This window comes from Leptonotus elevatus, chromosome 1, assembly GCF_054856555.1.
Source record: "Leptonotus elevatus isolate MCC_2025b chromosome 1, RoL_Lele_1.0, whole genome shotgun sequence".
NCBI classification, from domain to species: domain Eukaryota; kingdom Metazoa; phylum Chordata; class Actinopteri; order Syngnathiformes; family Syngnathidae; genus Leptonotus; species Leptonotus elevatus.
Window position 1 is genome coordinate 51,030,412 of NC_141239.1, and position 27,424 is coordinate 51,057,835.

At 40.3% G+C, this 27,424-nt stretch overlaps 2 protein-coding genes across 4 annotated transcripts; both read left to right on the top strand.

The window, feature by feature from the left end:
• Positions 1-472: 472 nt before the first annotated feature.
• On the top strand, positions 473-6,237 carry LOC147184323 (prostaglandin E2 receptor EP1 subtype-like). The gene is made up of 3 exons (XM_086079688.1): positions 473-982; positions 1,892-2,817; positions 4,047-6,237. The coding sequence occupies exons 2-3, from the start codon at positions 1,939-1,941 to the stop codon at positions 4,317-4,319; spliced, it is 1,152 nt and encodes a 383-aa protein (XP_085935814.1). The 5' UTR covers positions 473-982; positions 1,892-1,938; the 3' UTR covers positions 4,320-6,237.
• A 3,151-nt stretch (positions 6,238-9,388) lies between these two features.
• On the top strand, positions 9,389-26,400 carry LOC147184324 (interleukin enhancer-binding factor 3 homolog). 3 transcript variants are annotated; one of them, XM_086068155.1, is made up of 18 exons: positions 9,389-9,509; positions 10,407-10,458; positions 10,551-10,762; positions 10,845-11,019; positions 12,159-12,306; positions 14,017-14,108; positions 15,380-15,475; positions 16,447-16,558; positions 16,650-16,747; positions 16,819-16,927; positions 17,041-17,154; positions 20,731-20,936; positions 21,164-21,340; positions 21,451-21,732; positions 21,821-21,944; positions 23,337-23,381; positions 25,243-25,656; positions 25,775-26,400. In XM_086068155.1, exons 2-18 carry the CDS (start codon positions 10,456-10,458, stop codon positions 25,906-25,908), a joined length of 2,541 nt encoding a protein of 846 aa, XP_085924281.1. In that variant the 5' UTR covers positions 9,389-9,509; positions 10,407-10,455; the 3' UTR covers positions 25,909-26,400. The 3 variants fall into 3 exon arrangements, with proteins under 3 accessions (XP_085924281.1, XP_085924291.1, XP_085924301.1); XM_086068165.1 differs by having other exon boundaries at positions 21,466-21,732; XM_086068175.1 differs by lacking the exons at positions 25,243-25,656; positions 25,775-26,400 and adding an exon at positions 23,874-25,236.
• The last annotated feature ends 1,024 nt before the right edge of the window (positions 26,401-27,424 follow it).

Genomic DNA, 27,424 nt, shown 5'->3' on the forward strand with positions numbered 1-27,424 from the left:
ATGTTGGTGTGCAAAAAAATGCATGCTTCTTTTCTTGCTCTTTTCTCTCTCTATCTTTTCCTATCAATTCGTTCTGTACTTACTGTCCTCGATATATGAGCAGAATAGGATTTACAACTTTTGTTTCATGTGAAGGGTTTCTCCTCACAAATGTCTCCTTTGTGAGCATATTAGATCGCGGTGTCCTCAGCATCGTCAGCAGCTGTGGTCTAGCCGACCTCTTTGGGAAGTTCATTATTATTCAGAATTATGCTCACCACAGACCACTGTCGAGATAAAAGTGGAAAAGGAGCAGCTGGCGTGAACAAGAAGCTGTTCACAAAGCTCTTGTGGTTGTTGAGATAGAACAAACAGCAAAGGAAGTGCTTTTCTTCCTCGGAATTATCAATTGTCTTTGGCAAAGATATGTAAACATTGTAAAAGCAAATATCCGATGCAGGCTCAGTTAAAGATATTCCGACCTGGACCGTGTGACGTCTAATCATGCTGCTTTTTGTTTGTTTGTTTGTTTGTTTGATTTGACTGATTCCACTTTGGGTGAGAGTAAATTAGAATGGTCACAATTGAATCACAGTTCACATACAGTACAGCTAATTTAGCTATCACTGTCGTCTTAATATCACAGTCTATGATGGAATCTGATGTAGCCATTGAAGTATTCATATGATTACATATCTGTGATTAAGTGGCGTCATGACTACGTGTGCTCCAAAGGGTCTGTCTCTCTCCTGCAAGGACGTCACTTGTTTTTCCTTCAAGTGAGACACCCAGAGGTGATGTTGGCTTTCTGCAGTTCCCACATATAAAAGCAGCAAGCCTCCGTCAAGCAACAGAGGACATGCTTGTGCAATGTCACCGGGAGGCTGCTTGCTCCAACTCGAATCAGCAAATGTGAGGAATTAGCAAAGAAGATGTCTGGAAGCGGCCGAAACCTGGATACAGCATTTACATTTTGGCATTTCACAGCAATGAAGCAATGAAGGTAGGCTAACATTATTATTGCAACTTTTTCAATCTTTTCCACCACTTTTAGACATGCACTGCATCACAACATACACTACCAGAGACAGCCCCCCAAAAATAAATCATTGTTAGTGCTAAAAGCAGTCAAAGACTAATGTTGGTTATTGCTGAATCTCTCTATTCACTGGAGTACCGGAGGCATTATGCAAGAAAATCTGTGGCTTTTTTTTTTTTTTTTTAAAGAAGGATCTCATAAAATTAGAAGGCTTTGCATCAAACTATTAGGAAAGAGAACAATTTGAAGTACCTATTAAAATAACCGGAGTGTGTGTTTTGATGGACATGACTCTTGTTACAATGCATTTGATTACACCTTACTGGCAAATCTCAATGCCCTCACACATTCCTGCCTTGCTTGGATCCGCTCACATTCACGACACAATTGAAAATATGGTCTATTAAAGTGAGTCTATGAGTGCTAATCCTCTCCAATGGCATTTGTAAAGAAAGCAAAACTGTCAGAACATGTTCAGATGACTACATTGTTGGTATAATGGGAGACAAAGTGTAGAATGGTATACCAATATCCCTGATGATTACATCTGCCAAGCGCAAAATTGTTTGGGCAATAGGTATTGTTTTGATCAGCAGTTTATTCGTGATCAGGATGAAAACAAAAACAATATTTTAGTACAGAGTTGGATAAAAGTGTACATTGAGTGTAATTTTAACAATCACCTCCAAAAAGGAATTTAATTCCTTGATCTTGTCCAGAGCACACAAAAACTTCCCACAAAGTAGCTGGGCAAAAATAACACATAACTACATTGCAAGTTCCCCCGCCCCCCAATCTTAGAGAATGTCTCCGCTCTAGTGAGTGCTACTCTATGAATCCTTTCAGCATGCTAATGGTGTGTTTTTCCTTCAGGACGCTCTCAGCCAACAAGAACTAAATCAGACCTGAAGATCAGCAACATGTTGGCAATGCAGCGTCACAACTCCTCGGGCATTTTTGCCCCCCTGCCGCCCTCCAACGACAGCTCGGTGGTGCAGAAGCCAGAAGTGGGACGCATATTCCGTAACATCACCCAATCACAAACTACTCCCACAGCTGCCGGCATCACCATGACACTTGGAATTGTTTTCAATATAGTGGCGCTTATCATTCTGGCCAAAGCCTACAAGCGCTTTCGGCGGAGGTCAAAGGCCACCTTTCTTCTCTTTGCCAGCTCTCTGGTGGCGACAGATCTGGCTGGGCATGTCATCAATGGAGCCTTGGTGCTAAGAAGATACTCAGAAGGGATGAGGAACTTGGCCGAGCCTGCCTCCAGCTTTCGAGGCCATCTCATAAACGATCCAGATGCCCTCTGTCTGTTGTTGGGCTGTTGCATGGTGTTTTTCGGCTTGTGCCCGCTCTTCCTCGGCTGCGCTATGGCCGCTGAGCGATGCTTGGGTGTCACCAGGCCTTTGCTGCATGCTCATTTGGTCACAAACGCACGGACCAAGATGGCACTAGCTTTCATCTGGCTGTTGGCGTTATGTATCGCCCTGCTGCCGTTTTTCAGCTTGGGAGCATACACTTACCAGCACCCGGGCACGTGGTGCTTTATCAGGGTGATGGAGGGCACTCGGGCCACAGATCTGGCCTTTGTTACGCTGTTCTCTGGGATGGCATTGAGCTCGCTGGCTGTGGCCTTTGTGTGTAACACCATTAGCGGGATTACGCTCGTCAGAGCAAAGATGAAGAAGAAGTCCAGTTCACAGCGCAGCTCGGCCCGGTCCCACGACACTGAGATGGTAGTCCAGCTGGTTGGCATCATGGTCGCCTCCTGCATCTGCTGGAGCCCTCTGCTGGTGAGTTCAAGTTACAGCTGAAGCGTGGAAAATTCAGTCATTCACGCCATTTATTAAGCCCAGGCACATATTTTACCTTGGGGAAAAATGTCTCCGAAATTATATTTAATAGTGATCTATTTACTCACAAATATACAGTAACTTCTGCCATCTCAGCATTAATTTTCCTGCTTGTCACCTGTCACTGTTGGCATAGATAATCAATGAGACATTTTTTGTAGTAAATAAATATACATTTTTGTTTTTACAGTACATAAATTTCCTAAGACACAACTGCTGGGAATCATTAATATTAATAATGTACCTTGTGTCATTGTCACTTTTCATTAATCTTTCTTAAACAATGGAGGCTTAATTTCATACTTATATTATTGCCTGTCTGATAAGTCTGATGATACATTTAACTCATGTATTGGCTTTAATATAAGTGTCTCTAATATAGCTAGCTGCCCATGACATGAAAGTAAGGGACTTAAATTACCATAGCAAATCATTCTGAAGGGATTTCAAAGAAATGGTGCCAATTTTTTGGGCAGTGTAAAAATAATCAATGGAAAGCTACAACTTAACATTACCAAACAGAAACTACATTACTCACAAAGGGGATATTAGGGATATTCAGCTTTTAAGTAAGATTCCAAGATGAACCTAAAATGCACTATCATCTTTACAAGAGTATGTAACTTTCCCTATAATTTTGAATGCACATGTTCAATTGTTATTTTACTGCTGTAACTAAATAAACCCAGATTACAATTACACCTCCTCTCAGAACCATCCAGTGTAGTTGTACACAACTAGGAACACAGTCACAAAGATTAAAAGCAAAGATTTGTAAAAGCTTAAACATTTGTGTTACTAGTTAAATGCTTTATTTTCTCTTAAATCTGAATTTCATGCCTGCAATACATGACTAATGGATTGATTGACTGATTGGTCTACTTATCGTTTGCCTAATAGCATAGTTCCATAAGTCATTTTTAATTTATTATACCAATAAAAATATCAAAGTGCTTGCTAAAATTGTGTTTTTCCTTTACATAGTTTTTCACTCATCCAGTTCATAGTAATCTGCAAAGGGCGAATTGAGGAAACTTGAGTTTGTTGATTTGTTTTCTGATCATGTTTAAGAATGGTTTATATGCTACAGTGTTAGGCTAATGATGTTAGCTATATTAGTATTGTATGACAAAGGAGGACCCTAAAGTTGTGTCATTTATTGTCTTTAGGTTTTTGGACTTATGTCAGCCACCCGGTCCTACAGCGGCTCCATCGGTCCTGACAGGGACACTTACAGGGCCTTAATGGTAACTGGTGTTAGGATGGCTACCTGTAACCAGATCCTGGACCCATGGGTCTATATCTTGCTGCGGCGGGCCATCCTCAAGAAGATCTACAGGATTACTAAAAGGCAAGCCAGTTTGAGGGGAAGTATGCTTCGCTCTTTCCGCTTGGATGTCAGCTCCTTTCAGAACTCGGAAAAAAACAATGCTAAGTTTTAAGAGACCAACATCACGCCATGTGACATTTGACAACAACCCTTGGCTTGCTCATCTTGGTCAGGACTTTATATTATGAATGTCTTAACAAAGGGGCGGATGACTTGAAATTGTGAATGACTAATGATGCCTGCTCGGGTTGTTTATGGTTTATCCCACCCTCAGCTGTCACAAACTGGTCAGTTTTATTGTGAATGCAAAATCTATATGTTTGCGTTGACACTTGTCCTCTATGAGAACAATCTGTAATTCAAGATTATTAAAGTAGACCTTTGATGTGTCAAGTTTTATTGAAAATGAAGACTACTACACAAAATCAGAAAGCAAATGAACAAAATAATGTGAATTGTAAACATGTTCAGTTAGCTGCTGACAAGGGAACACAAGTCAAAAATGTTATTTACGTTATATGTTCTATGTGCCCCCAATGGACTATATGCCACGGAGGAGGCGGGACTTCCGACTTCCCGGTTTTCACCCATCAACTTTGTTTCCGTTTCCGGCTTGCAACGTGTGGGCCGCCTCTCAGTACTTGCGCTTCCGCCTTTGTGCCCCTCGGTTGCGCGTTCCTGTCGACAGGTGCGAGGTCTGCGAGTGTGTAGTGTCTGTCTGAGTGTCCGAAGCATTTCAGATAGCCGAGACGCCCGATGAGCGGGAGCGCGCGGTTGGGGGGTGCAGGGGTGGGGGTGCGAGTGTTGGAACGCGGCCAGCAATGTCCGGAAACGGCGCTGATGTGCAAAACCCGGAAGTCGGAAGTCCGTGGCATTCACCTCATATTTTTTTTTCTGTTTAATATTGTCTGTGAGGAAAATGAATTAAGCAGAACTTCACAGCTCACCTGTTTGCTGGGTTTGGTCATGTGACGTTCACAAGCTGAACCCCCTAGGCAACGTGATGTCATTTTTAGTCAACAACAAGTGATAAAACGGCCACCAAGATGGATAAAAGTGTGTGGATTTTATTGCTTAATTAATACTCCACAAGACAATATTAATCAGAATGCTGTTTCGACAAAAAAAGAGTGTGCACAGAACATATTATTGAAACATTTTGACTTGACTTCTCCTTCAAAGCTGAAAGCATAAAACTTTGTATTTACCTCATTTTGAAGATGTGCAAGCGTGTAGAAAAAAAAAGCCCATTTGTTTTGTGTACAACAGTGACATGAATGTGATTATGCTTCTATTGTGGAGATCTTCAAATAAACACTCTGAAATCAAAATGGTAGAATTAGACCCACAATAATTTAAATGAATATGTCGCAAGCTCTTGAGGGGTTTGTATTAGGGAAGAGTTAAAACTTTATATGAGAGATGATTATGGTCTTTTGCATTTGATCTGAGGTATTCGCCTATTCGGTATGACTATACATGATCTATTTTGGATTCGGATTTCATTGTGTTGACCAGAAAGCCGCCATACAAATAGTTGTTGTTGTTGTTGTCCATTTTCTTTATTACCTATTTGCAGCGGTGAACATCAGGACAAGACTTTCTCTGCCAGTCTGTTGCCTAAACACTATCAAAAGCACTGACCTAAATTTAAAACCTAAATTCTAATGTTTCTTCCAGCAAATTGATCTCGTCTCTTTATTTCATTATGTTGCTCTTGACTGCACTGCTTCCAATGGGGAATGTGTGTGAACGTTAGCATGTTTTTGTCCAATCACATTTCAGCCTTGTCAAGTTAATCTGCCCTTCATATTAGTGCTGGCTGATGTAACCTAAGTAATTAGGTTACATCAGCCAGTAAGAGCAACTCACAGGGCCAGCTTGATGTCTATCAGACCAGCAAACTTGACCTCAATGGCATAAGCATTTTTCCATTTTCTGATTGGTTGGTCACACCAAAACTTGTTACAGCCAACTTTGATTGGCATAACACAAAACAACATTTAATCATGAACAGCTCTGATGAGTGATTTATTTATATTTTGTTTGTTTTTGTCACGTTTTTAGATAAATAATGATTCTGAAAAGCTTCAGTTGTGTGCTGTTATATTGTGATATTATGCTCTATAATTGTGACAAGAGGTTAAGTCAGACAAGTCCCCACTGAAGCCCAAGCACCAAATATACGGGTCGCTGGGCACTACCCTTTCCAGTACTTTTTCCATTGTGACATAGTCAAATGTAAATAGTATGCATAGTACAATAATTGTAAGTCAGTATACAAGGGGACAGACATAAAGTTAGCAGGAAAAAAAAGGAAAGAAAATCCATTGAATTTTTGTGAGGATCTGTGATGCAGATATAGGAACTGTCCACCACCCAGAGAATAGACATAACACAGCACGCCTGAACTTCAACCTCCAAAACAAGTTAACAGAGTAACAAATAGATGAAGAAAGAGTCACTGATGACATTTTTACACATGGACTAGTTGTCTGGCCTTTGCATATCTCTTCAATATTAATTGCAGTCAATGTTTTTTTTATTTATTTAATGAAGACTCTCTATTTTTGTTTTTAGTCAGAAAAAAAAATGATTTCTACACATGGACGTGCTTGTATTTTTTTTTTTTACTTATTGAATCACTGAACAACATTACATTTAAAACATTCCTTTGCAGAATTTTCTACCGTTTTTTATGTTTGTTTAAAGGAAAATATTAGATTTTTTTTTAAAGAAAGACAACTGAAACTTCAAAAACTATTTTCTTACTGTTGATTAATTTGATAGTTGCATATGAATTTTAATTCCAGAAGGAAAGACACAATCCTGGGAGAGGGTTTGAGAACTTTTTGTTTGTGAATTTAAAAACCCCAAAACAAAACTAGACATAAGAAATGTCCGGATGTTCTGGCGTGATTATTTCCTTTTTCGTACCATTTAGGAAGGAATAGAGACTCTTTTTTTTTTAATCATTTGTATTCATTTTACACTTCCAATACAAAACATTGAATGTAAAACTCCACAAAACAAATACAAGTTCATTTGCAAAGGGTTATCCAAGAGTTGACAGTAAGACATAGATGTTTTCATATCGCTCAGACTTGAAACATTTAAGGGATTTCAAATATAACTCAAATTTTAGAAAAACATTAAAGATGCGGGGTGATTTAAGAAGTCTTTGTTTATGAATAAAAAATGTGGCTAAACATGAAATTGAATTATAACCCAGTTCTTTGCTCTTGGGTTCAAGGAAGATCCAAATGTTACAATGTCTCTTGATATAGGGCTTCTTCTTCTTCTTTTCCTTTCGGCTTTTCCCTTCAGGGGTCGCCACAGCGAATCAGTTGCCTCCGTCTAACCCTGTCCTCTGCATCCTCTGCTCTCACACCAACTACCTTCATGTCCTCTTTAACAACTACATCCATAAACTTCCTCTTTGGTCTCTTGATATAGGTCGATCTGCAAAATTTCCAAAAGTCCAGTCTTGCACACGCTTCCAAAACACTTGAGTTTTAGTACATTCAAAAAATATGTGGTCTATTGTCTTTACACCATTCTCACAGAAAGCACATGCATTATCTACTTCAAATCGTTTTTTGAGCAATTCTTTAGCAGGATAAACAGAATTCAAAATTTTAAAGTATGTCTCTTTCACTTTTGGTGGAATAGGAAGTTTTAAATAAAGTGACCTTAGCTTTGCTATGGGTGTTTTGTCGCATTTATTTCCTATGTTATTGTTGTTGATTTGACCTGGGAAAAGAGTTTCAGTAAGACACTGTCAAATGAATTTGTACATTTTTTGTCAGTGAGAGAAATCCCTCGAATAGTAATGGTACCCAATTGTCAACAAATTCCTTAGTCAGTAATTTCACCACTTGTCAAAATTCAAATCAAGGAGGACAGAAACTATATTTGCCACAAAATTGCTCATAACTTAGCATAGTACCATATGCGTTCATCAAATGTACAATAGACCATATATTCTTATTCATCCAATCTTTATAAAACAGTGAACAGAAATTTGCTGTAAATCCATCTGGACCAAGGGACTTGTTAAGAGATAATCGTTTAACCGTCTGGTCAAGTTCTGCCCTTTTTGTTTAAAGTCATCATCAATTTTGGGAATATGAGATTTAATACTATTCAAAAAGCTATAGCACTTTTGCTCAGAAAATTTTGAAGAATATCAATTGCTGTAAAATTTACATATTTCCGCTGAAATCAATTTGTCATATATAGTTTCAACATTGTTTATCATCGAGGAATTTATGGCATTTCGCTGTTGTCTTCTTTTTTCTAAATTACAAAAGTATGCAGTATTTTTTTCACCCTCCTCAATCCACTTAGCCCTTGACCTAATAAATGCACCTTTAACCTTCGAAATATACATTTAATCTAGTTTTATTTGTAGGGTTTGTATTTTTTCTTCTTCTTCAGTTGGATTTAGTTTGTTGCAGTAAAAGTTAAGCTGATGGACAAGTTCTCGTTCCTTATGCTGAAGTTCTCTTACAATATTTTTGCTGAAGGAAATAGAGAATTGTCTCACTTTGAATTTGAAGAATTCCCATTTACTGGGAAAAAACATAACATCAGAGAGAATGGATCTTATACCATCACAATAAGTACTATTATTTAAAAGGTTGGAGTTAAATTTCCAATATTTTGATGTCGTCTTTTTTGTTTTGTTTTTGTGGAGCTCTTAAAATCAAAGAAATAAGGCTATGATCAGTAAGAGGTTGCAAGAGAAATATCAGAGCTGGAATAGAGGCGTGTTTCTGTTAAGGCGAGCAGGTCGCGGAAATAGCTCTTGTAGTGAAAATAAACGATGTATTCACATGTGCTTTCTTCTGATCAACAACTCGAGCGGCATGGTGAAACGTAAGCCGTAACCAAGACCACATCACACGCAACTTATGACAGAAGTCAAACTAAATTGTCGGACAGCGCACCACTTCCTGTGGTCGTCTACAAAATAAAAGCCTTAATGTGAAAGTTTCTGACAAGTATACCTGTATTAGAATTGTTCCAAATGAAAGTTTTGTAGGTGAAAAATTGCGGACAAAACCCGAGCAAGAAGAGCAAGGACCGACGTGCTTCTAGTATTCATTCTTGCCATGAAACGATGACGTAAGTGGTTCGAACGTGACGACATACGGGTCACACGAAACGTTTCTTGTTCTCATTGGCTGGAGAAAGCATCAACCCACCTACGTCCATTTCCGTCCAATCAAAAAAACAAAAAATCGACGGCGATCTTCCTGCCGAAACCGATTTGTGTGCAGAGAAAACCACAAGGAGGGTAAGTTGACGAATTTAAACGTTAACAGCATTTACATAGCATAAAGACACAATTCGATATGAATAAACTGCAGACGCCAATAAAGTACTTTCTCGTCTTCCTACGTGAGCAGAGTTGTTCACGAAATAAACGTATAATGCTAAGCTAACACGTTCATTGAATAATGGTGCGTTGGGGTGCCATTTTCTCGTGCATGTTGACGTTTGATAGTTTAATGGGATTTTTTTTTGCATTTCTCTGCGTTTGAGTCAATTCGTTTCCGTTGGCGTACATGTTCATCACCCATTGTAACTCGGTCAGAGCCTCGACGAACAATGAGCTAGCTGCATTCTTGCGCTAGCTGACTAGCAGCCATCGCCATCACTGGTGTGAATTAAAATGGCGTCCCTTTTTAAACTGCAAATGAGGTTGTGGGGGTTTATACACGCTCTTAAAAAAAACCTCCCCGTCAAACGCTGAATATAGCGTGTAAATGTGCAAGATTCATTCATCACATGCAATTTTGTCATTATACATTATTGCAGATGTTTGTTGCCGCTTGGTGCTATGTAGTCGGTTATAATAGCTCATGTGCATGTATTGCATAACGGTTCTGTTGCTGTTTCGGCTTTATAAGAAATAAATGAATTACGCGGATGTATGAAGTATTTACATGCACATTAAGCCAGTCATCACATCCGTGCGGCTCTGATAAGCAGCAATCATATGTGATAATGCACTCTTATTTTGTTAAAGAGAAATATTAACCTTATCAAACTTTGTTGACACAAGTAGTATGAACTACATATCCCTGTTAAAGAAAAGCTCCGCACGGTTCACCAATGCATTTTATCAGTGGGAAATTTCTAGAACATGTTGTTGAAGAATACTATTAACTTTGTGTTTCCTACTCTGCAGACAACATACCAGCTGCTCCTAAAATAGTGTCACTATCTCTGAAACTAAGATGGTAATCACTGACTTTTTTCTATCTTAATAATGAATCTAAACTTTGTGTAGTAGTTGTCTCAAAATCACACCTCTGCTACTTTTCATCTCCAGGCCCCTCCACTACGGCATCGTTCCTTGCGTGTCTTCTTGCAAGATGACCGCCACGTGATGGCCAAGCATTCTGCCATCTACCCTTCTCAAGAGGAACTAGAGAATGTGCAAAACATGGTGTCCCACACAGAACGAGCCCTCAAGGCAGTCTCAGACTGGCTGGATAAACAAGAGAAGTGTGACGGTGATGGTGCAGATGCTGATAAAGAAACGTGAGTGTCCACTGATTTACTTAAATTAAATCTTTAAGGAAGGTTTTGCCTCCTACATGCTTGACTTTCCCCATGTTTACAGTGAGCACAAAGAACAAGTAACGCGCACCCTGCGTGGCGTGATGAGGGTGGGCCTTGTGGCCAAGGGCCTTCTTTTGAAGGGAGATCTGGACCTTGAGCTGGTGCTCCTCTGCAAGGACAAGCCAACCATCACTTTGCTAACGAAGGTGGCTGACAACCTGGCTACACAGCTTAAGGTGAGAGCAGAGCTTAATTTGCTAAAACAACCCCTTTTCACAGAGTTTCCGCCAGTGTTTTATTAGCCCGGTGGCCTGCCAGGCTTTCTTTGCACGCAACACGGCACTGTTCATTTTGGATTTTTTTCTGGTGTATTGTGCTATAAGAATGCGTATGATGTCGTCGGGTATTGCTGTAATTTAGATAATACTCTTACCCATCTCAGGTTTCATATTTACTATTTGAGAAAGAGAGGGAAAAAAGGCATTTATTGCGGAAATGAATGGCAAACCCGTGTTTTAACTACAGTGTGTGCAACCGGTCTCATTACGGTGGCATGTGAATAAAAACCATGACTGATTGTCACCAAAATGTATGAGTGCATGTGCAGACATATGCTAATCATAGTAACGAATATTAGAACGAAACTCGCAAAATTTGCGTAAAAATAGTTAAGTCTGAAGCATTGTCACATTCATATGCATCTGCATAACTCTTTAGACGATATTATCCAAAATATTGCGAGTTTTAAGCTAATATTTTCAAACTATGATTATATACATTTATATATTAGTTAAACATGAAATACAATCTTGAAAATATGTTCAGCACATGTCTCCAAGCTATCTTTTTGTTTTTCATTTTTGAAATATGCATGTGCTGCTCCAAGCAGAGCCACGCTCCTCCAAGAAGAGCACACTTCGCCTGAACACAGGCGCTCGGTATAGTGCATGGGTGTCAGAGTGATGAACCTAATTGATTAATGAACTAATTTCAAACACAAATGCGACCACTTCCGAACCCTGACGAAACGCAACGTTTGCTGCTCAGTGGGATAGGGACTTTAGATGCAAGTGCTTTACACTTTATGTGAATATCCTGCCTTTACTCAGACAACTGGGGGGTTTTGGCATTTGGGCGGAGACACTACTGCTGTTGTTTTTGAAAAGTTCTACATTAAGACCAGTTTTCAAACACTTGCAGTAAGCAGTGGTCACCAGCTAATTTTCTTTCATCAGCTGTTTATCTGTTCATCAAATGGTTATTCATCTGTCATCAGCTTATGCAGTCACACATGCTGAATAATATAAACCGAAAGAAGAAATAAAGTGAACCATATGGATAAAGAGTGAAATGATGTCAATATCTTTTTTTGCAGGTTGTCACAGAAGACCCGTATGTTGTGAGCCAGCACATCCAAGAGGCCAGCATTACCATCAAGAACACAAAGGAGCCCCCTCTTACCCTCACCATTCTCTTGACGTCCCCATTAGTTCGTGAAGAGATGGAGAAGGTTGCCGCTGGCGGTAAGGCCCACAAGGACTGCCACTTTTTTTCTTTCTTAGAATGATATTGTTTATTGGGCCTTCAATGGAGCTAGGGGACGAGAATACACTGTCACATAATGAAACTGTGCTATACTTATAGCTCTATAGACACTCTCATAGTTCCATGTAATGTAATTGTACATTTTTGATGGCCCAATATACAGTATAGTGCAGGTAGCTTTCTTGAGTGCTGAAGACATGGATTTGTCTTCGCTCATTATGGTCAAGGTCACTAAAGAAATGAAGGCTTACTGAGAATTTAAACAAACACAAAAAGAGACCACTTTGTTTGCATGTGTTTTATCATTACTGAACGGTTTGCATTGCAGCAAAAATGAGTAGCACAAGGTATCGTAAAACTGTCCTTGGTTGGTTAACCCAGCGGTGGGCTTTTGACTGCAATGTTTCTCCGCAGGAAGAGCTTAGGGTTGCAGATAAGGACAAGAAGAAATGGATTTCACATGCAGCCCCCATAAATCATTGGGCTTTCACCTATTTGACTTGACTTTATACAATCTTTAATAGTAGTTTAGCAGCAACAAGTGTTCTTGTTGTTAAATCTCTTTGCAGCTTTAAATGTAAAAAAAAAAAAAAGGCAGCCATGTTTCCACCAATCGGTAATATTAACTTTAGCGTGGTTCGGGTTACGTGAACTCCAGTCAAGTTTGAGCAGGATATAGGCCGGATGGGGACAGGTAATTAATCTGACGCTGATCCCAGTTTACCAGCATGGTGGCGTGAAACCAAAAAAAAAGAGTAAGCACTAAAGCAAAAATGCAGTACAGTGTTTCCCACAGATTTGAAATCTACTTATTCAATTTTCTCGAAATCCACTTGGGTGGTCACCAGTTTACTTGGGTGGCCAGCCCAAGTATTAACATGGTGTGGGAAACACTGTAGTACATAGTAGTTCTTCGACTTTGAAACCTCCATTTATATATTTTTTAATTATTTTGTTTCCTTTCCATTCAGTTCATTCATTGTAACTTATCAACCGATATTTTCGGTATCAATACAGTCAAGTGCATATCGTACGGAATGCATCCTCGCCGTTTGGTGGAAATGAGGATTACGATTTCCGGAGGCGCTAAACCATGGCCTCATCTGCAACCCTGTGCTGATGGTGACCCCCAGTTTGGGTCTTTGTCAGCCATCAGTTTTGCTGCAGTGCAGACTTGTTTTGATACCCACCTTTTGTGTACCTGATAACATGTACCTGTGGTTCCAATTCTGATTCTCTTTGTCAAGCCTTCTAGTTTGTCAATTTTAGGGACGCTGGACCTTTGACCAACTGGCCGCTCTCTGTCTCGGAAGGGGCAAAGTGCAGTGTACCCAGTATTGAGGCAAAGGGGAGGGGCTCTACCTCCTGACCATCTCAGAAAAAAGCCCAGCACTGATGCAACCATGGAAATGCAACCTCCATATACACGTTTAAATGTGTAAATGCCAACTTAGCCTTACATTACTGTTGCTAGTTGGTTTAAAGTGGATTTTGTTCCTGCCGTATAACATGCAAAACCTTATCACCTCGGGAGGTTAAGAGCATTTGGTGGTTCTCCAGTGGAGGAGTCCCCCTCCCCTTTCCTCTTGTGCCTGTGGTTTGGGAAAGCTGCCTGTGTTCCCCCGGCCGGATGACAGAACTCCCCTTGGTCAAACTGTACCTTGTCTTCTTATTCCACCTGCCAATAGAAACGCTATCAGTCAACGATCCCCCGGATGCTCTGGACAGGCAGAAATGCATAACTGCCTTGGCGTCTCTTCGCCACGCTAAGTGGTTTCAGGTTTGGATCTTGTCTTTATTTGTTTCTAAAACAAAAGTAGTTTCAACTTTTTTGTCTTTCCGTCTTTCGTTTGGCACTTGTATTTATCTTGAATGTCTCTTATGGAGTGTACTTCCTGTAGTAATTACTTGAAACCTCTGCCATTGCAATGTTCTCAAGTTAGCTACTTGATCATCTGCAAGGCTATTTCAGTTCTATTCTTAATCTCACAGCTGTTTAATTGTCAGCATTCATTTATCCTAAAAGCTACTCGAGTCATATAAGTAAAAAATACGTGGGCATTTGGGACTAACCAGGTATCCAGGTGCAATATTTCTATAATTACCATATTAGTTAGTAGTAGTAGACCTAGGTGTTGTGCAAGCGAGGCATAGTTAATGTAGCGCTTTTGAAGAGAAAGTGTGCTGTGTTTACAAGTCACACATTCTATATTATCTACAATTTGTGATATTTCCACTATGCAAACGTGAGGCTTAATTTTCTTGAATTTGTCTCATTTTTAGTCATCCGTATTAACGAGCACTTCTCAATGCGGATTAAAGAGAAACAAACGGCACATCTGTGCCAAAAACATTTTTAATCTGCATTTTGATGTCTCATTTGCCAGCTGGATAGATCAAACTGTAAAATGTTTGCATACAGGAAATATTGTATACAATGGAGAATTTGGATATAGTGTTTGTTGTTTGAGTGTTTATTATACTATTGTCTGTCTGGTGTTTTGGTTATTTTAACAATCCACGCTTCATTACTTCAGCCGTTTTAGCCCCATCTTTCCCTGCTCTGTTTGTTGCAGTGTGCACAAATCCATCAGGAATATTGCATCTTGACTACTGTTCTTTTTCGTGTGTGTGTTTTTTCCCCCTTTTTCATAACTTCCACTGACATTAGCATTACCCAACTGACAACATACAATCTCTCCATTTCTTTAAAGTGGTTCACATGGCTGACTCATTTAAAGCTTCAATTACGTTGATACTTTACTTTGTTGATACTCAATCATGATTTGAATGTGTTATGTTTGGATCACAGTGCTATAAACCCCATTGTCAGTTGACTTATCACTCACATCTGAGTATGGGTCATAAAACTTGTTTTCACTTTGCCTTAAAATATTTTCACAATGAATACGCCAAGGTCTTATAGTCTGTGTAGCTTCATTTTAAAACTTAATTTTATATGGATTTGTATTTCGTTCCATCTGTCATAACTTCTGTTTGACTCCGTTTGCTTGTCATCCCCCGTGCCCCCCTCCTTTATCGTGTCCTCAGGCCAGAGCCAACGGGTTGCGCTCCTGTGTGATCGTCATTCGGGTTCTAAGAGACCTGTGTGCCCGCATCCCAACATGGACCCCACTTTCTGGCTGGGTGAGAGTGTTTTATTCTACATTTGTTGTACTTGAAATCTCATTTGTTGAACTACTCTCTATTTCTTTAGTTGTCAGTAGATGCTTAAGAACTGGCAATTTTAAAACGATATATAAAAAAAACATGCAATAATTGTGAAAAAAAAATGGGGAAGGAGTGGCCCATATCGCCAAGCTCAATGTTGTGCCCTTCCATATATGTTTTTCGGCGATGTAAATAGCTAATTTTATGACTGTACAAGTAGTGTTTGCATTATTGCATTTTTAAATTTGATGCTTATTTCATACCACTATATTGTCTGTCACTTGTATATGTGTTGTCTAGTCAAGTAATAAGAAGCAGTTTACCATTCTAAAGTGTTGTTTTATAACTGTCTACTTAAAAAGAGCGTTATTACAGTCATACATGAACTTGTTTACTTCGGAATGCAGTTTTTCCCCCCCAAACAAGCAAAGTAGTTATAATTTGGAGAGAGAGAGAAAAAAAGTTAGCTTTATGCATATATGTTCTAGCAACATCTCCATCCAGTAGAGCTCATTGGTACCATGCATGCTGTGGTTCTATACTGATGGCAAACCTTTCCAAATTCAAATGGTTTCTTCATAAGTGATGAGTGTGGTTTGAGACATGCTCCATATGTAAACCTTTATTGTCATTTGGGGCTATATAAATAAAGTTGTATTGACTTAAATTTAGACTTGCTTGCATGCTGTAAAAACCCATGAAAATAATCGTTTAAAAATCTGAAATATTTATATATATATATTTATACATAAAATGGTTGTGAATTATGAAGCAAGATATAGCAGGGGTTCATTATAAATCAAATCAAATAGTTGAGCTCTAATGCAGTTTTAGACTACCATAGTTTGTTTGAAACTGAGCGGTGTTGACAGTTTTTAGCAAGTGATGTATGACTATATATGTTTAATGAAGCTGCTTAAAAATTAAAAATCTCCTATGTTGTGTAGCCATTGGAGCTGATCTGTGAGAAAGCCATTGGCACAGGAAACAGGCCCATGATGGCAGGAGAAGCACTGCGCAGAGTCTTAGAATGTCTGGCTTCAGGAATCCTGATGCCAGGTAAGCTTTTGTCTGAGTAACTGAATTGTAATTCTATTGCTCATTGTCAATGTGTCAAAGGTGGATCAATACAGTTTCTCTTCTCCTATAGATGGAGCTGGAATCGCTGATCCTTGTGAGAAGGAGCCCACGGATGCTATATGTCACTTGGACTACCAACAGAGAGAAGACATCACATTGAGTGCACAAGTAAGTAGGATATCCTGTGGGATGAGCATATTCACAACATGGAACATTTACCCTTCATTGTGTTCTTATAGCATGCCTTAAGGCTGTCAGCCTTTGGACAGCTTCACAAAGTGCTTGGAATGGATCCGCTTCCTTCTAAGATACCCAAGAAAACTCCTGGACCTCCAATTGATTATATAGGTAAACAAACTATGTAGCTAAACGTTAGAGGACTATTTTATTCATTTTGTAATACTTTCAAATACAAGTGAAATAACATGTCCCCTCCCCCAAACACACATTTTTGTGATCAGTGCAAATCCCACCCAGTACCGCATATGCCCCACCGATGAAACGGCCCATTGAGGAAGAGGATGGAATTGAAGACAAGAGTCCCAATAAGAAGAAGAAAAAACTGCAAAAGAAATGTAAGTTGCTTTTACTAGACTTACGTGGTATTGTGCAAGTGGTGAGGTGTAGTATCTGTAAGGATATATTCAATCAGGTTAATAAATATTGGGACATCGACACAATTCTCACTTTTTTGGCTCTAAAGACCTCCATGAAACGAAGAAGCTGTGCTTTAACAACAGACAGTCGGCTTCAGTTTTGGGGGTATTTATATCCAAATAGGGCAGATTTTTCTTTTTAGGAAAATTGATTTGATATCGATTATTTGATCATTTAAAAAAAATCAGCCCTATTTGGACATAAATACCCTCAAAACTGAATTCATAAAACAATGAATCGATTATTTTAATATAAAATTTTCCCCATTAATTAACAAGAAAATTGTCAGTTGTAAAGGCCACTTTTTTTGTAGTCGAGGATAGCAGCCAACCAGGAGCGAGCGTGAAAACAGTCGACCAACCAAGCGTGCACAGCTGAATTTGCATAATGTATGCAGACAAGACGTATGAATCGAACTCCTAACACGTCTGCGAAACGAGTTCGCGAGTCCACCAATCTGTAGCGTGCATTGGCACAGCTAAATTTGCAAATGACACTGATAAGTCGCTTGCCTCAGTGGTTTGGCTGGCGTTAAAACGTTACAAGTTGGGACAATACTTACTTTTGTGAACACCGCAACGTGACGTCGTCGTTGTGGGTGTACGTCACTCGACGTGTGCTCTTTGCGTATTCGAGTCTCATCACGGGCGCATTGCGTTCACATTAGATGTTGCATTTGTTTTTGTAATGTAAATGGTACATAAAAAGATTGGATTTAACAAAAAATCCGAATTGGTCATCACGCCCTGCAGTGTGAACGTAGCCTTAGTCTCAGCCAGACCTTTACTTCATCCATCTTCACTTCCTGCTTGTTCTTGGTGCATTTTTCCTCAGTTTTGTCTTCCAGCAAGTGGATTTATGCTCAGTTGAATTCAGGTCAGCTGATTGACTTGGCCATTGGGAACATTCCACTTCTTTACCCTAAAAAACACCCAGTTGTTTTCGCAGTATGCTTCCAGCCAGGGTTGGGTGAGTACGGTATTGGGCTAATATAGAACTTATTTTAAGGTATTGAGTACTCATGGAGGCTAACACCAACCACAGATACTGAAGGCACAAAAAAATCTGACATGGAGTAAGTCCTCTACGGCAGTAGTTGGAGCTATACTGTCATTGTGTGATATCAAATATACTACAGGTATCGGTACTCAGTATTGATGAGTACTCAGAGAATACGTGGACTGGTGTCGGTCTGGTAAAAAGTGATATTGAACATCCCTACTTTCAGGTCATTGGCCATCACCACTGTCAAGCACCTTCCATTGAGTGTTGAAGCTGAATATAAGCAAGATAATATTGCTCAGTCATCTTGCTGCTTTTGTCAGCAGTCACATCATCAATAATTAAGAGAACCAGTTCCATTGGCAGGCATACATGCCCATAGCATGGCATTACCACCACCATGTGGCTTTAACGTCAGACTTTTAGCTTTGGGGCACAGAGATGCACCATTTTAGATTTGCGATCAGCCCGGTTTGCTCTCACCCATGCGCTTCAATGTAAGAAAATGGTGTAAGTTTTTGTTGGATGCTGACTCATTTCACACCCCAACAGTTAAAAAACTTAGAAGTGCATGTGTGTCACAAACGTGATAAAGCACAGCAGAGAGCTTTGATGTATGACGAGGATCTTGGTCGCCATGTGAACAGCCAGATACATTTGAGGTGTCATGAGTGACGTGTCATTCTGGTGAGTGCCATTCTGGTGGTTTAGCGTTGCTCAAGGCTTGTGTTTCTTGTATACCGGTAAATACATTATTTTGCTATCAAAGCCATTCCTTAAAGTCGTGTTTGCAACCACTTTTAAGAATTCAGATGTGAAAATATTAGCATCACTATATTAAGCACTGTTCTGCTTAATGTTTCTTGCGTTTCACAAAAGGCTTATTTTGTAAGTTTTTTGAGAGAAACATTTGGTAAAACCTACCTAGAATATTCTATTGCTGATTACTAAAGAACAGAAAAGGGTAGTCATATTTTTCTTCTGGTCGTGGAGGAGAGAGTATTCTTTCATTTGTTAGATTCGATGTAAGTGATTGCTTCTCGGTTATTTCCTGTTACAACCTCATAGGAGTATCATTTGTCTATAAAATTGATACACCAAATTGTTACAGAATTTTCCGTGGACAACATTTAATGGCATAAAGGGTTGTTCCATGACACAGTGGCATCAGGCATTGTTCTGTTTGGACAGTATTATTCCTGTAAAAACATTTACTATATACCCCAACAATAAACCCTGCATCACCAAGGAGTTCAAGGAAATCTTTAATAAAAAGAAGGGGATTTTCATCACGTACTACCTAGACATAAAGGAGGTCAAATCAAAACTGCTAAGCTGGAGTATGAAAGCAAAGTGGAGGAAAGATTCACCACAAGGGATCACCTCTGTGAACAGGGAGAGGAGCTCACCCGGCCCTAAAAACATAATCAGCCGAGTCCTGAGGCAGGGCAACTAGGAGGTGTGTTCCGGACTCTTGAGTATTTCAACAGTCACAACATCCCCCACATGTGGAAACACTCCCACAGTCATCCCTATCACCCCAACCGAAGACTGAATGATCTTCATCCAGTGGCCCTGACTTCGCTGGTGATGAAGGCCATAGATAAGATCATAAAACAGTACGTCATCAGAGCAACTGACCTCCTGATGGACCCACTCCAGTTTGTTTATCGAGGATGCAGAGGCGTCAATGATGCAAACATTTTTATTATGGACTCCATTCACAAACACCTGGAACTTACTACCTCCTCCGCCAGGCTACTGTTTGTTGATTTCTCATCAGCGTTCAACACAATGCAGCCCCACATTCAGGCTACTCAACTTTCCTCTCACTTGCACCTGGATGACCATCTCCAGTAAGCAGCTGCTGCAGTCCACCACCACCCACATTGTGTATTTTATATTGTGTGCATAATTAATATCTTTCACTTATTTTTATTTTTCTACTCTTTTAAATGTGATGCTATTCAGCTGCTGCTGCTTCTTAATTGAACCTAGGGGATAAATAGTTTGAATTGAATTGAATTGATAAGTGGTTCAAAAAATGGATGAATAAAGAAATATAAGTATTTTCCTTGTATTTATTGATGTGACTGCTGATGAAGCAGCAGGATGAATTATGAAGTTTTTCAGACTATATCATCTGCTCATATTCTGCCAAATGCTTGAGAACTCGTTGGACGGTGCATCACAGTGCAGATGGACAATAACCAGAAGCATACTGCAATAGCAACAAAAGCAAGCTTTTTTTTTAAGGCGGAGAAGTGGGAGGTTATGCAATGACCAAGTCAGTCACCCGACCTGCTGAAGAGCAAACTGAAAAGCGAGTTCCCCGAACAACAGGCAGGAGCTGTGCTAGGACTGTTTACTGTATTTAATATTCATGGGTTGAATTGAATAAAACTACTACTTGTCTATATTCTCCTTGATTGATCGTTTATAGTCTTGTTAGACATGTTTTACAATAAATCTCATTGTCCTATGCCCACCAGCTGCAGAGGAGAAGTCTGATCCTCCCCAGGCTATGAATGCGTTAATGAGACTCAACCAACTGAAGCCGGGTCTCCAGTACAAGCTGATATCCCAGACCGGCCCGGTTCATGTTCCCGTCTTCACTATGGCTGTAGAAGTTGATGGCAAGATTTTTGAGGCTTCCGGTCCTTCCAAACGGACTGCCAAGCTACATGTAGCTGTCAAGGTGAGTTGGCTCAGGACCCGCTTGTTTAGGTACGGTCATTTGACACAAACTTTTAATGGGTCAGGTTGCTGGCTGATATTGTTTCCAAAATGTTTACATCAATTGTAAAGAAATTTAAACTAAGACTATTTTGAATGTGAAAATGGAAAATGCCACTTCAAAGCCCACTGATTTTTTTGTTTTGTTTTTGTACTAAAGTGCAATGCATCTGTTTAAACAAAATCTAGGCGCTACAAGACATGGGTTTACCCACAGGGGTGGAAGTAAAAACTCCAGAGCCTGTAAAAACCGAAGAAACCACAGTACCAGTCACAGTGCAGGATGTGAAGCCAGTAATAACAGATGCTGACATTTCTCCCGTGCTCACAGGACCCCTCAACACAGATTCCACTGATGCTGCAGAGGTACAGAACTCATGTCCATGTAGTGATGCACCAGTGCCGATAATTCTGTACTCATACTCTTAAAAACGCTCAGATACTACAACACTCAATACCGGCCTCTCATGTTTAAGGCCGTCCGTCAACAGGGACCAATCCTGACCAAACACGGAAAAAACCCGGTGATGGAGCTGAACGAGAAGCGCCGCGGCCTAAAATATGAACTCATGTCGGAGACTGGCGGCAGCCATGACAAGCGCTTCGTTATGGAGGTTGAAATTGATGGACAAAAGTTCCAGGGGACCGGATCCAACAAGAAAGTGGCCAAGGCATACGCAGCATTGGCGGCTTTGGAGGAGCTCTTCCCTGAGGGTTCTATGACCGAAGTGGCTAAAAAGAAGAAGGGACCTCCAATGGTAAGCACTCAAGAAAAATAATTTTAATCTCAGTCCTTGCTGCAATTGAAAATGCAAATTGAAATGTTGTTCTTGATTTCCTATTCAGAACAACGAAGGCTATGGCATGATGGGACCTCCTGGTGATGCCACTATGCCCAGGGGCAGAGGCAGGGGACGAGGACGTGGAAGGGGAAGGGGTTTCAATAACGGAGGGGGGTGTGGCCAAGGAGGTAAAGCAGCTTTGTTTTTGTTTTTTTGCTTTTACTACTCATAGTGCTGGGGTTCTCAATTGGTCTCACTTTGTAAAATAGTTTTTTCTATGGTTTTATGTCCAACCCAATTTTTAGTAAAACTGTTCAATGTATTTTGCCAAATTAACGTTCAAAAACATTTATATTGTCATTCTAACTCATAAATACAGAAGTTATGCTTGCAGGAGCATTTCAGATTATAATTGGTTAACTGACCAGGAATTTATTTTGTGCAATTAAAACATTTAAATTGCAAACTCACCTCCGTGCCTCTGGATCCAGGCCTAGAGGTGGAGCTCGTTGGCGAACGCATGGTGGCCTTGCACAGCCCGAAGAGGCAGGGTCCCCCTTCCCATGGGCTCACCACTGATGTGAGGGGCCAAAGGGGTCGGGTGCATAGTGGGCTGGGCGGCAGCCAAGCTGGCTCTTGGGAAGGGTGAGAGTGAGAAGCTCGGTCATCCGGGAAGGACTAAAGAGTCGAGCGGCTGCTCCTCCGCGTTGAGAGGAGCCAGCTAAGGTGGCTCGGGCATCTGGTTCTGATTCCTCCTGAACGCCTCCCTAGAGAGGTGTTCTGGACATGTCCCACCGGCGCGAGGCCTCGGGGACGACGGCTTCCCTCTTAAAGCTGCTGCCCCCGCTACCCGACCTCGGATAAAAGTTAAAGTACCACTGATTGTCACACCCACCTAAGTTGGGCGAAATTTGTCTCTGCATTTGACCCATCCCCTGAGGGAGCAGTGACCAGCAGCAGGGGCCGCACTCGGGCATCATTTGGTGATCTAACCTCCCAATTCCAACCCTTAATGCTGAGTGTCAACCAGGGCGGCAATGGGTCCCATTTTTATAGTCTTTGGTATGACCCGGCCAGGGATTGAACCCACAACCTCCTAGCCTCAGGGCGGACACTCTCTACCACAAGATCACTGAGCTGGTAAAGCGTTAGAAGATGGATGGATGGAAATTAGATACTGCACAAATTAAAATACGCCCTCAATGCTTTCACCTAATAATTGTCAAGTTGTCACATTTTCAAAGGAAAGCCCTTATCACGTCCATCACATACTGGAGTTTGTGTCCCATTTGATCCTCCATAAAAAATACACACCATATGGCTATAGCAACAACGCGAGACTTCTGCACATTTAAGTAAAACACAAGTGTACACGTTTTAAAATGAGCCACTGTCCAATATGAATTACAGTCCAACATTGGATGCACATTTAATCATCTCCCATCTATTTTTAAATCGATGTGACTCAAACTGAACAGACCGTTGGGAATCAATTCCTCAAGAGAACCATTGATTCTACTGACAACATCAATTATTTTTCCTCATTGGTCGCAATTGACTAATAGTTTGTTACTCGACAGGCTTCGGGACATATGGTTATGGCAACAACTCCATGTCTGGATACAGTAAGTGTTCCTATCTTCTTTTTTTTTTTTGGTATAATTATTACTGAATTGTCACTGTTACAATGTGAGAAATCTAAGTTTCAGTCTGAGTTTGAGCACACTGCTGTGTGCTACTATTATATATGTGCAATACTTTTCACATCTCATGCAGAAATCTGTGAATAAGAAGTGAAATTTTGTGAACTTGTTTAAGACCTTTATCTCATTACTTTTTGTAAATAGAGTACGTCTCCAAACCATATCCTATGCCCCATCCTGCCATCCACCCCCCTCCAAGCCCCTCTTATTTTTGGCAGCTTTTCTGGGGACTGACCTTCCTGAGTGTGACAGGAGGAGGGAAATCTTAAAAGGAAAAAACATGCACTAAGTCACTTTGAATACAATTTGGTTCAATGAGTCCAATTGACTGCTACTTTTAAGGCAGAACAAATTCCCAATAAGCAAAACTAATTTTGACATTTCCCCCCTTCTCTGCCTTGTCTCACTCTTTAGGTGACTTTGTCTCAGACTTCTCTGGCTTCCAAGAGTTTCAGAATTAGATCCTCCCCAAGCTTAAAAAAAAAAGAGCAAAAAATATATAGTAGAGAAGACAAAAAAATTCAGTTGTGTTCCAGCTGCATCCAGAACTCCCTTCAACTCTACGACTGCAACCCCTGGAATTATAAAAAAAAAGATAACCCTATTTTGTTAGTCCACTTGCAGCCTCGGCGAGATGATCTGCCTCTGCATACATGCAACCATAAGTCACCGTCTTCTGTAATGTGGATGTGTCAAACATCTGCATGGACAAGCTGGATTTATTTTAGAAGACGCCCCTTTTTTTGTGAGAGTGGATAAAGGGATTCACAATACAATGGAGACATTAACACAGACTGCCTTTTTTTCCTGTTTACATATTGCTGACTCAACAACACGGAGGAACAGTTTTATAATACACATTCATTTGTGACATTTGTACAACGGCGTATTAGGGCCACGTATTTTTAGAGGTGGTGTAATATTCCGAGAAAAAAAAGCTCACAAATTTATGAGAAATAAACTCGCAGATTTGTGACATTAAAAATTACGCATTTGCGAGAGAGAAAAACCCTCATAAATTTACGAGAAATAAACTTGCAGAGTTGGTCTGGACGAGGAGCTGGATTTTGTCCACCAGGAGCTATATAACATGAAGGTTTGTTGGTGGTTAATAGAAAAAATGTATAAAATGAAAAGGCAGGATGGAGACTCCTATCAGTTGATTAACACTAACCAATCAAGAACTAGCAAACATGTAAGTAAATGCAAGGGAATGAGTCAATTTAGCGACTTGTACCCAACACTTCAAAGTTTAATTTCTGCTAAAGCAATTACTACCTCCTTATTTGAAAACCCGACCGAAAAGTATTGTCACAAACATCCCAGTACACTGTATTTCTCTCAAGTTTCTGAGATTTTCTTGCAAATCTGCAAGTGTATTTCTTGCTAATTTGTCACTTTGTAATTTCGCAAATATGAGTTTTTCTCGTTAATTTGTGAGTTTTTTCTTGGAATGTTTACCCCCTCTAAAAAAAAATATATATATCTTTATAGGTGGCCCTAATACACCGTAGTACATTTGCAATGATTACTCCTGAACTGCAAATGATATGGGGCTTTAAAAAAAAAAAAGGACTATTCAACCATGGCTGCACTGAATGCATGATTCTTTTTTTAAGAGTGGTTTTATCATAAATGTTTCCAGATAGAAAATTCCATCACGTTTTTGTTTTTAAATAAATGTGATTTTTGCCATTTAATCACTGCATTCTTACATGGTGTGATTTAATTTCTGTATGTTGCCAGCTGCCTGTTTAAAAACTGTCACGCTGTTATTTCTCAGATTACTACAACAATGGTGGTGCAAATGGAGGTGGTGGGCTGTCAGGTGGCCTTTCAGGTGGCACTTCGGCCAGTACAACACAGGGATCGGCACAAAGCTCATATGGTTCATACTATGGTGTTGATGGAGGCTACAATACCACGGCTGCTGCCAAAATGCCCAAAAAGAAACCACCCACCAGGGGCGGGAAGTCATCTTTTCAGGTTCCTTCGAGTGTGAATAGTGCATCTACAGGGAGCTACCAGGGCAGCAATGCTTCCGGCCAGGGCAGCTATAACCAACAATATGGCCAGGGCTATGGTCAGGCGAAGAAGAATTTTCACCAGGGAGGTGCAAGTGGATACTCTTACAGCACCGCCTACCCGAGCCAGGTGACTGGTGGTGCTGGAGGAAACCAAGATTACAATTATGATGGTGAGTGAAGCCTTGATAATCCCTGATATTAACTAAATTTGCCTCCGGCAATCACAAAAGTAAATGGCTGGAGAATTTGTTGCATTTGAGTTGACCTGTTGCGCTTTTCCCTGGGAAGGTTTCAACAACCAGTCCAATTACAACTCGCAGGGTGCCGGCGAAAGCCAGGGTTTCAACACCTGCCAGACTCAGTACCACAATCCTGGAAGCTACAACAAGGGAGATTCCAGCGGAAATTACCAGTATAGATAGACTGAGTTGCTTGTGTGGAATATCAGAGCGCCATCTCCCACTCCATCATGTTTGCCTCCAATCTTCTCCAACGAATGTGATTGATGGCTCACCTCACCTGTGCTCCTCAACGTCCTCTGTGCTCTTTGTTCATATTTGGTTAATTGTTGTTGCTCATGATCAGACTGAGTTGTTGCTATGCTTGGTGGGATGTTTCACAGGATTGATAATCTCATGTTTGTCATTTTAGTTTTGTATTTATAAAACCACTATTATGAAATCTCATGCGTGGTGCAGACTTTGCTTTTAAGTTGCATGACAACTTGTAACTCCTCCAAACTTGTAGATACAGTATATTTGCTTTTGTCTTTTTTTTGTAGTTTCTAGTCTTATATGTTAGGAGGTTCCTCGAAAATATACGTTAGTGCTTAAAGTACATTTTTATTTTGTGGATATTTTTTTGTGTCTGTAACATTGTGTCTTTGTATTGATAAATGGATTGTTTAAAACTTTTGTGTCCGACTGTTGACTTCACCACTTTTTGTGGTGGTAATAACAATGATTCATTCATGTAGGTTTTAAGCAACAACAAAATTAGGGGGGGGGGGGCAACTTTAACTAGTGAACCATGTCAGGTGGCTGTGACCGTTGCAGACAATAATGCAGGGGATGGCAAACTCTGCTCGGGGGGCAGGTGTCCTGCAGGTTTTAGAGGTTTCCCTACTCCAACACAGCTGATTGCAATTCACTTTTTTTTTTTTATTATGCTATTGTAGAGCTTGCTGATGAGCTGATCATATGGATCAGATGTGTTGGAGAAGGGAAACATCCAAAACCTGTGTGACTCTAGCTCTTGAGGACTGAGTTTGCCCACCCCTGCTTTAAGGCAACTGAAATACATTAGGCCACAAAAAATACTGTAATGTACATATAAATACTCCAGTGCAGTTCACTGTTAAATGTCAGAGAACCCAAAGCCTGTAAGCAACATTTATTCTCTTGGTCTGTGGCTTGTGATAACTTCCCCACGGCCCTTCAGAGCTTGACTATTAGTTCACAGCTATGACAATGATTGTCATCAACTGCTGTTTATTAGCCTTGGCCGACCTGTTCGATGTCTCTTGCTAAGTGCACCAATAGTTGGTCTCTCTTTAACACATCAACATTTAAATACTATGAAATAAAATGTGGAATTTTGAGCTGTTGTCTCGTATCCGTCTTTTGATCTGAAACCCGAATGTCTGCAGTAAAAACAAAAACAAAGTGTTACAGGCCAAACCTGGCCCCTTAAAGAGTAGTATTATGGGAGACATAGTATTGTATTACCGCACTTTGGCACAGGGGGCGGTGTTAGTTAAGGGAGTAAATGAGAGCGGTTCAGCTTGCTCTGAGCGCACGGTGTAAAAAGCTAAAATAAAGTTTGTGCGAAAGCAACGAAAAGAGAACATGTCTGTTTAGTCTCTGTACCACGGTTAAGAGTTCACTGGACAGGGGGAAAAAATTAACTAAATGAATTGAGTGACCTAGTTATTCCAAT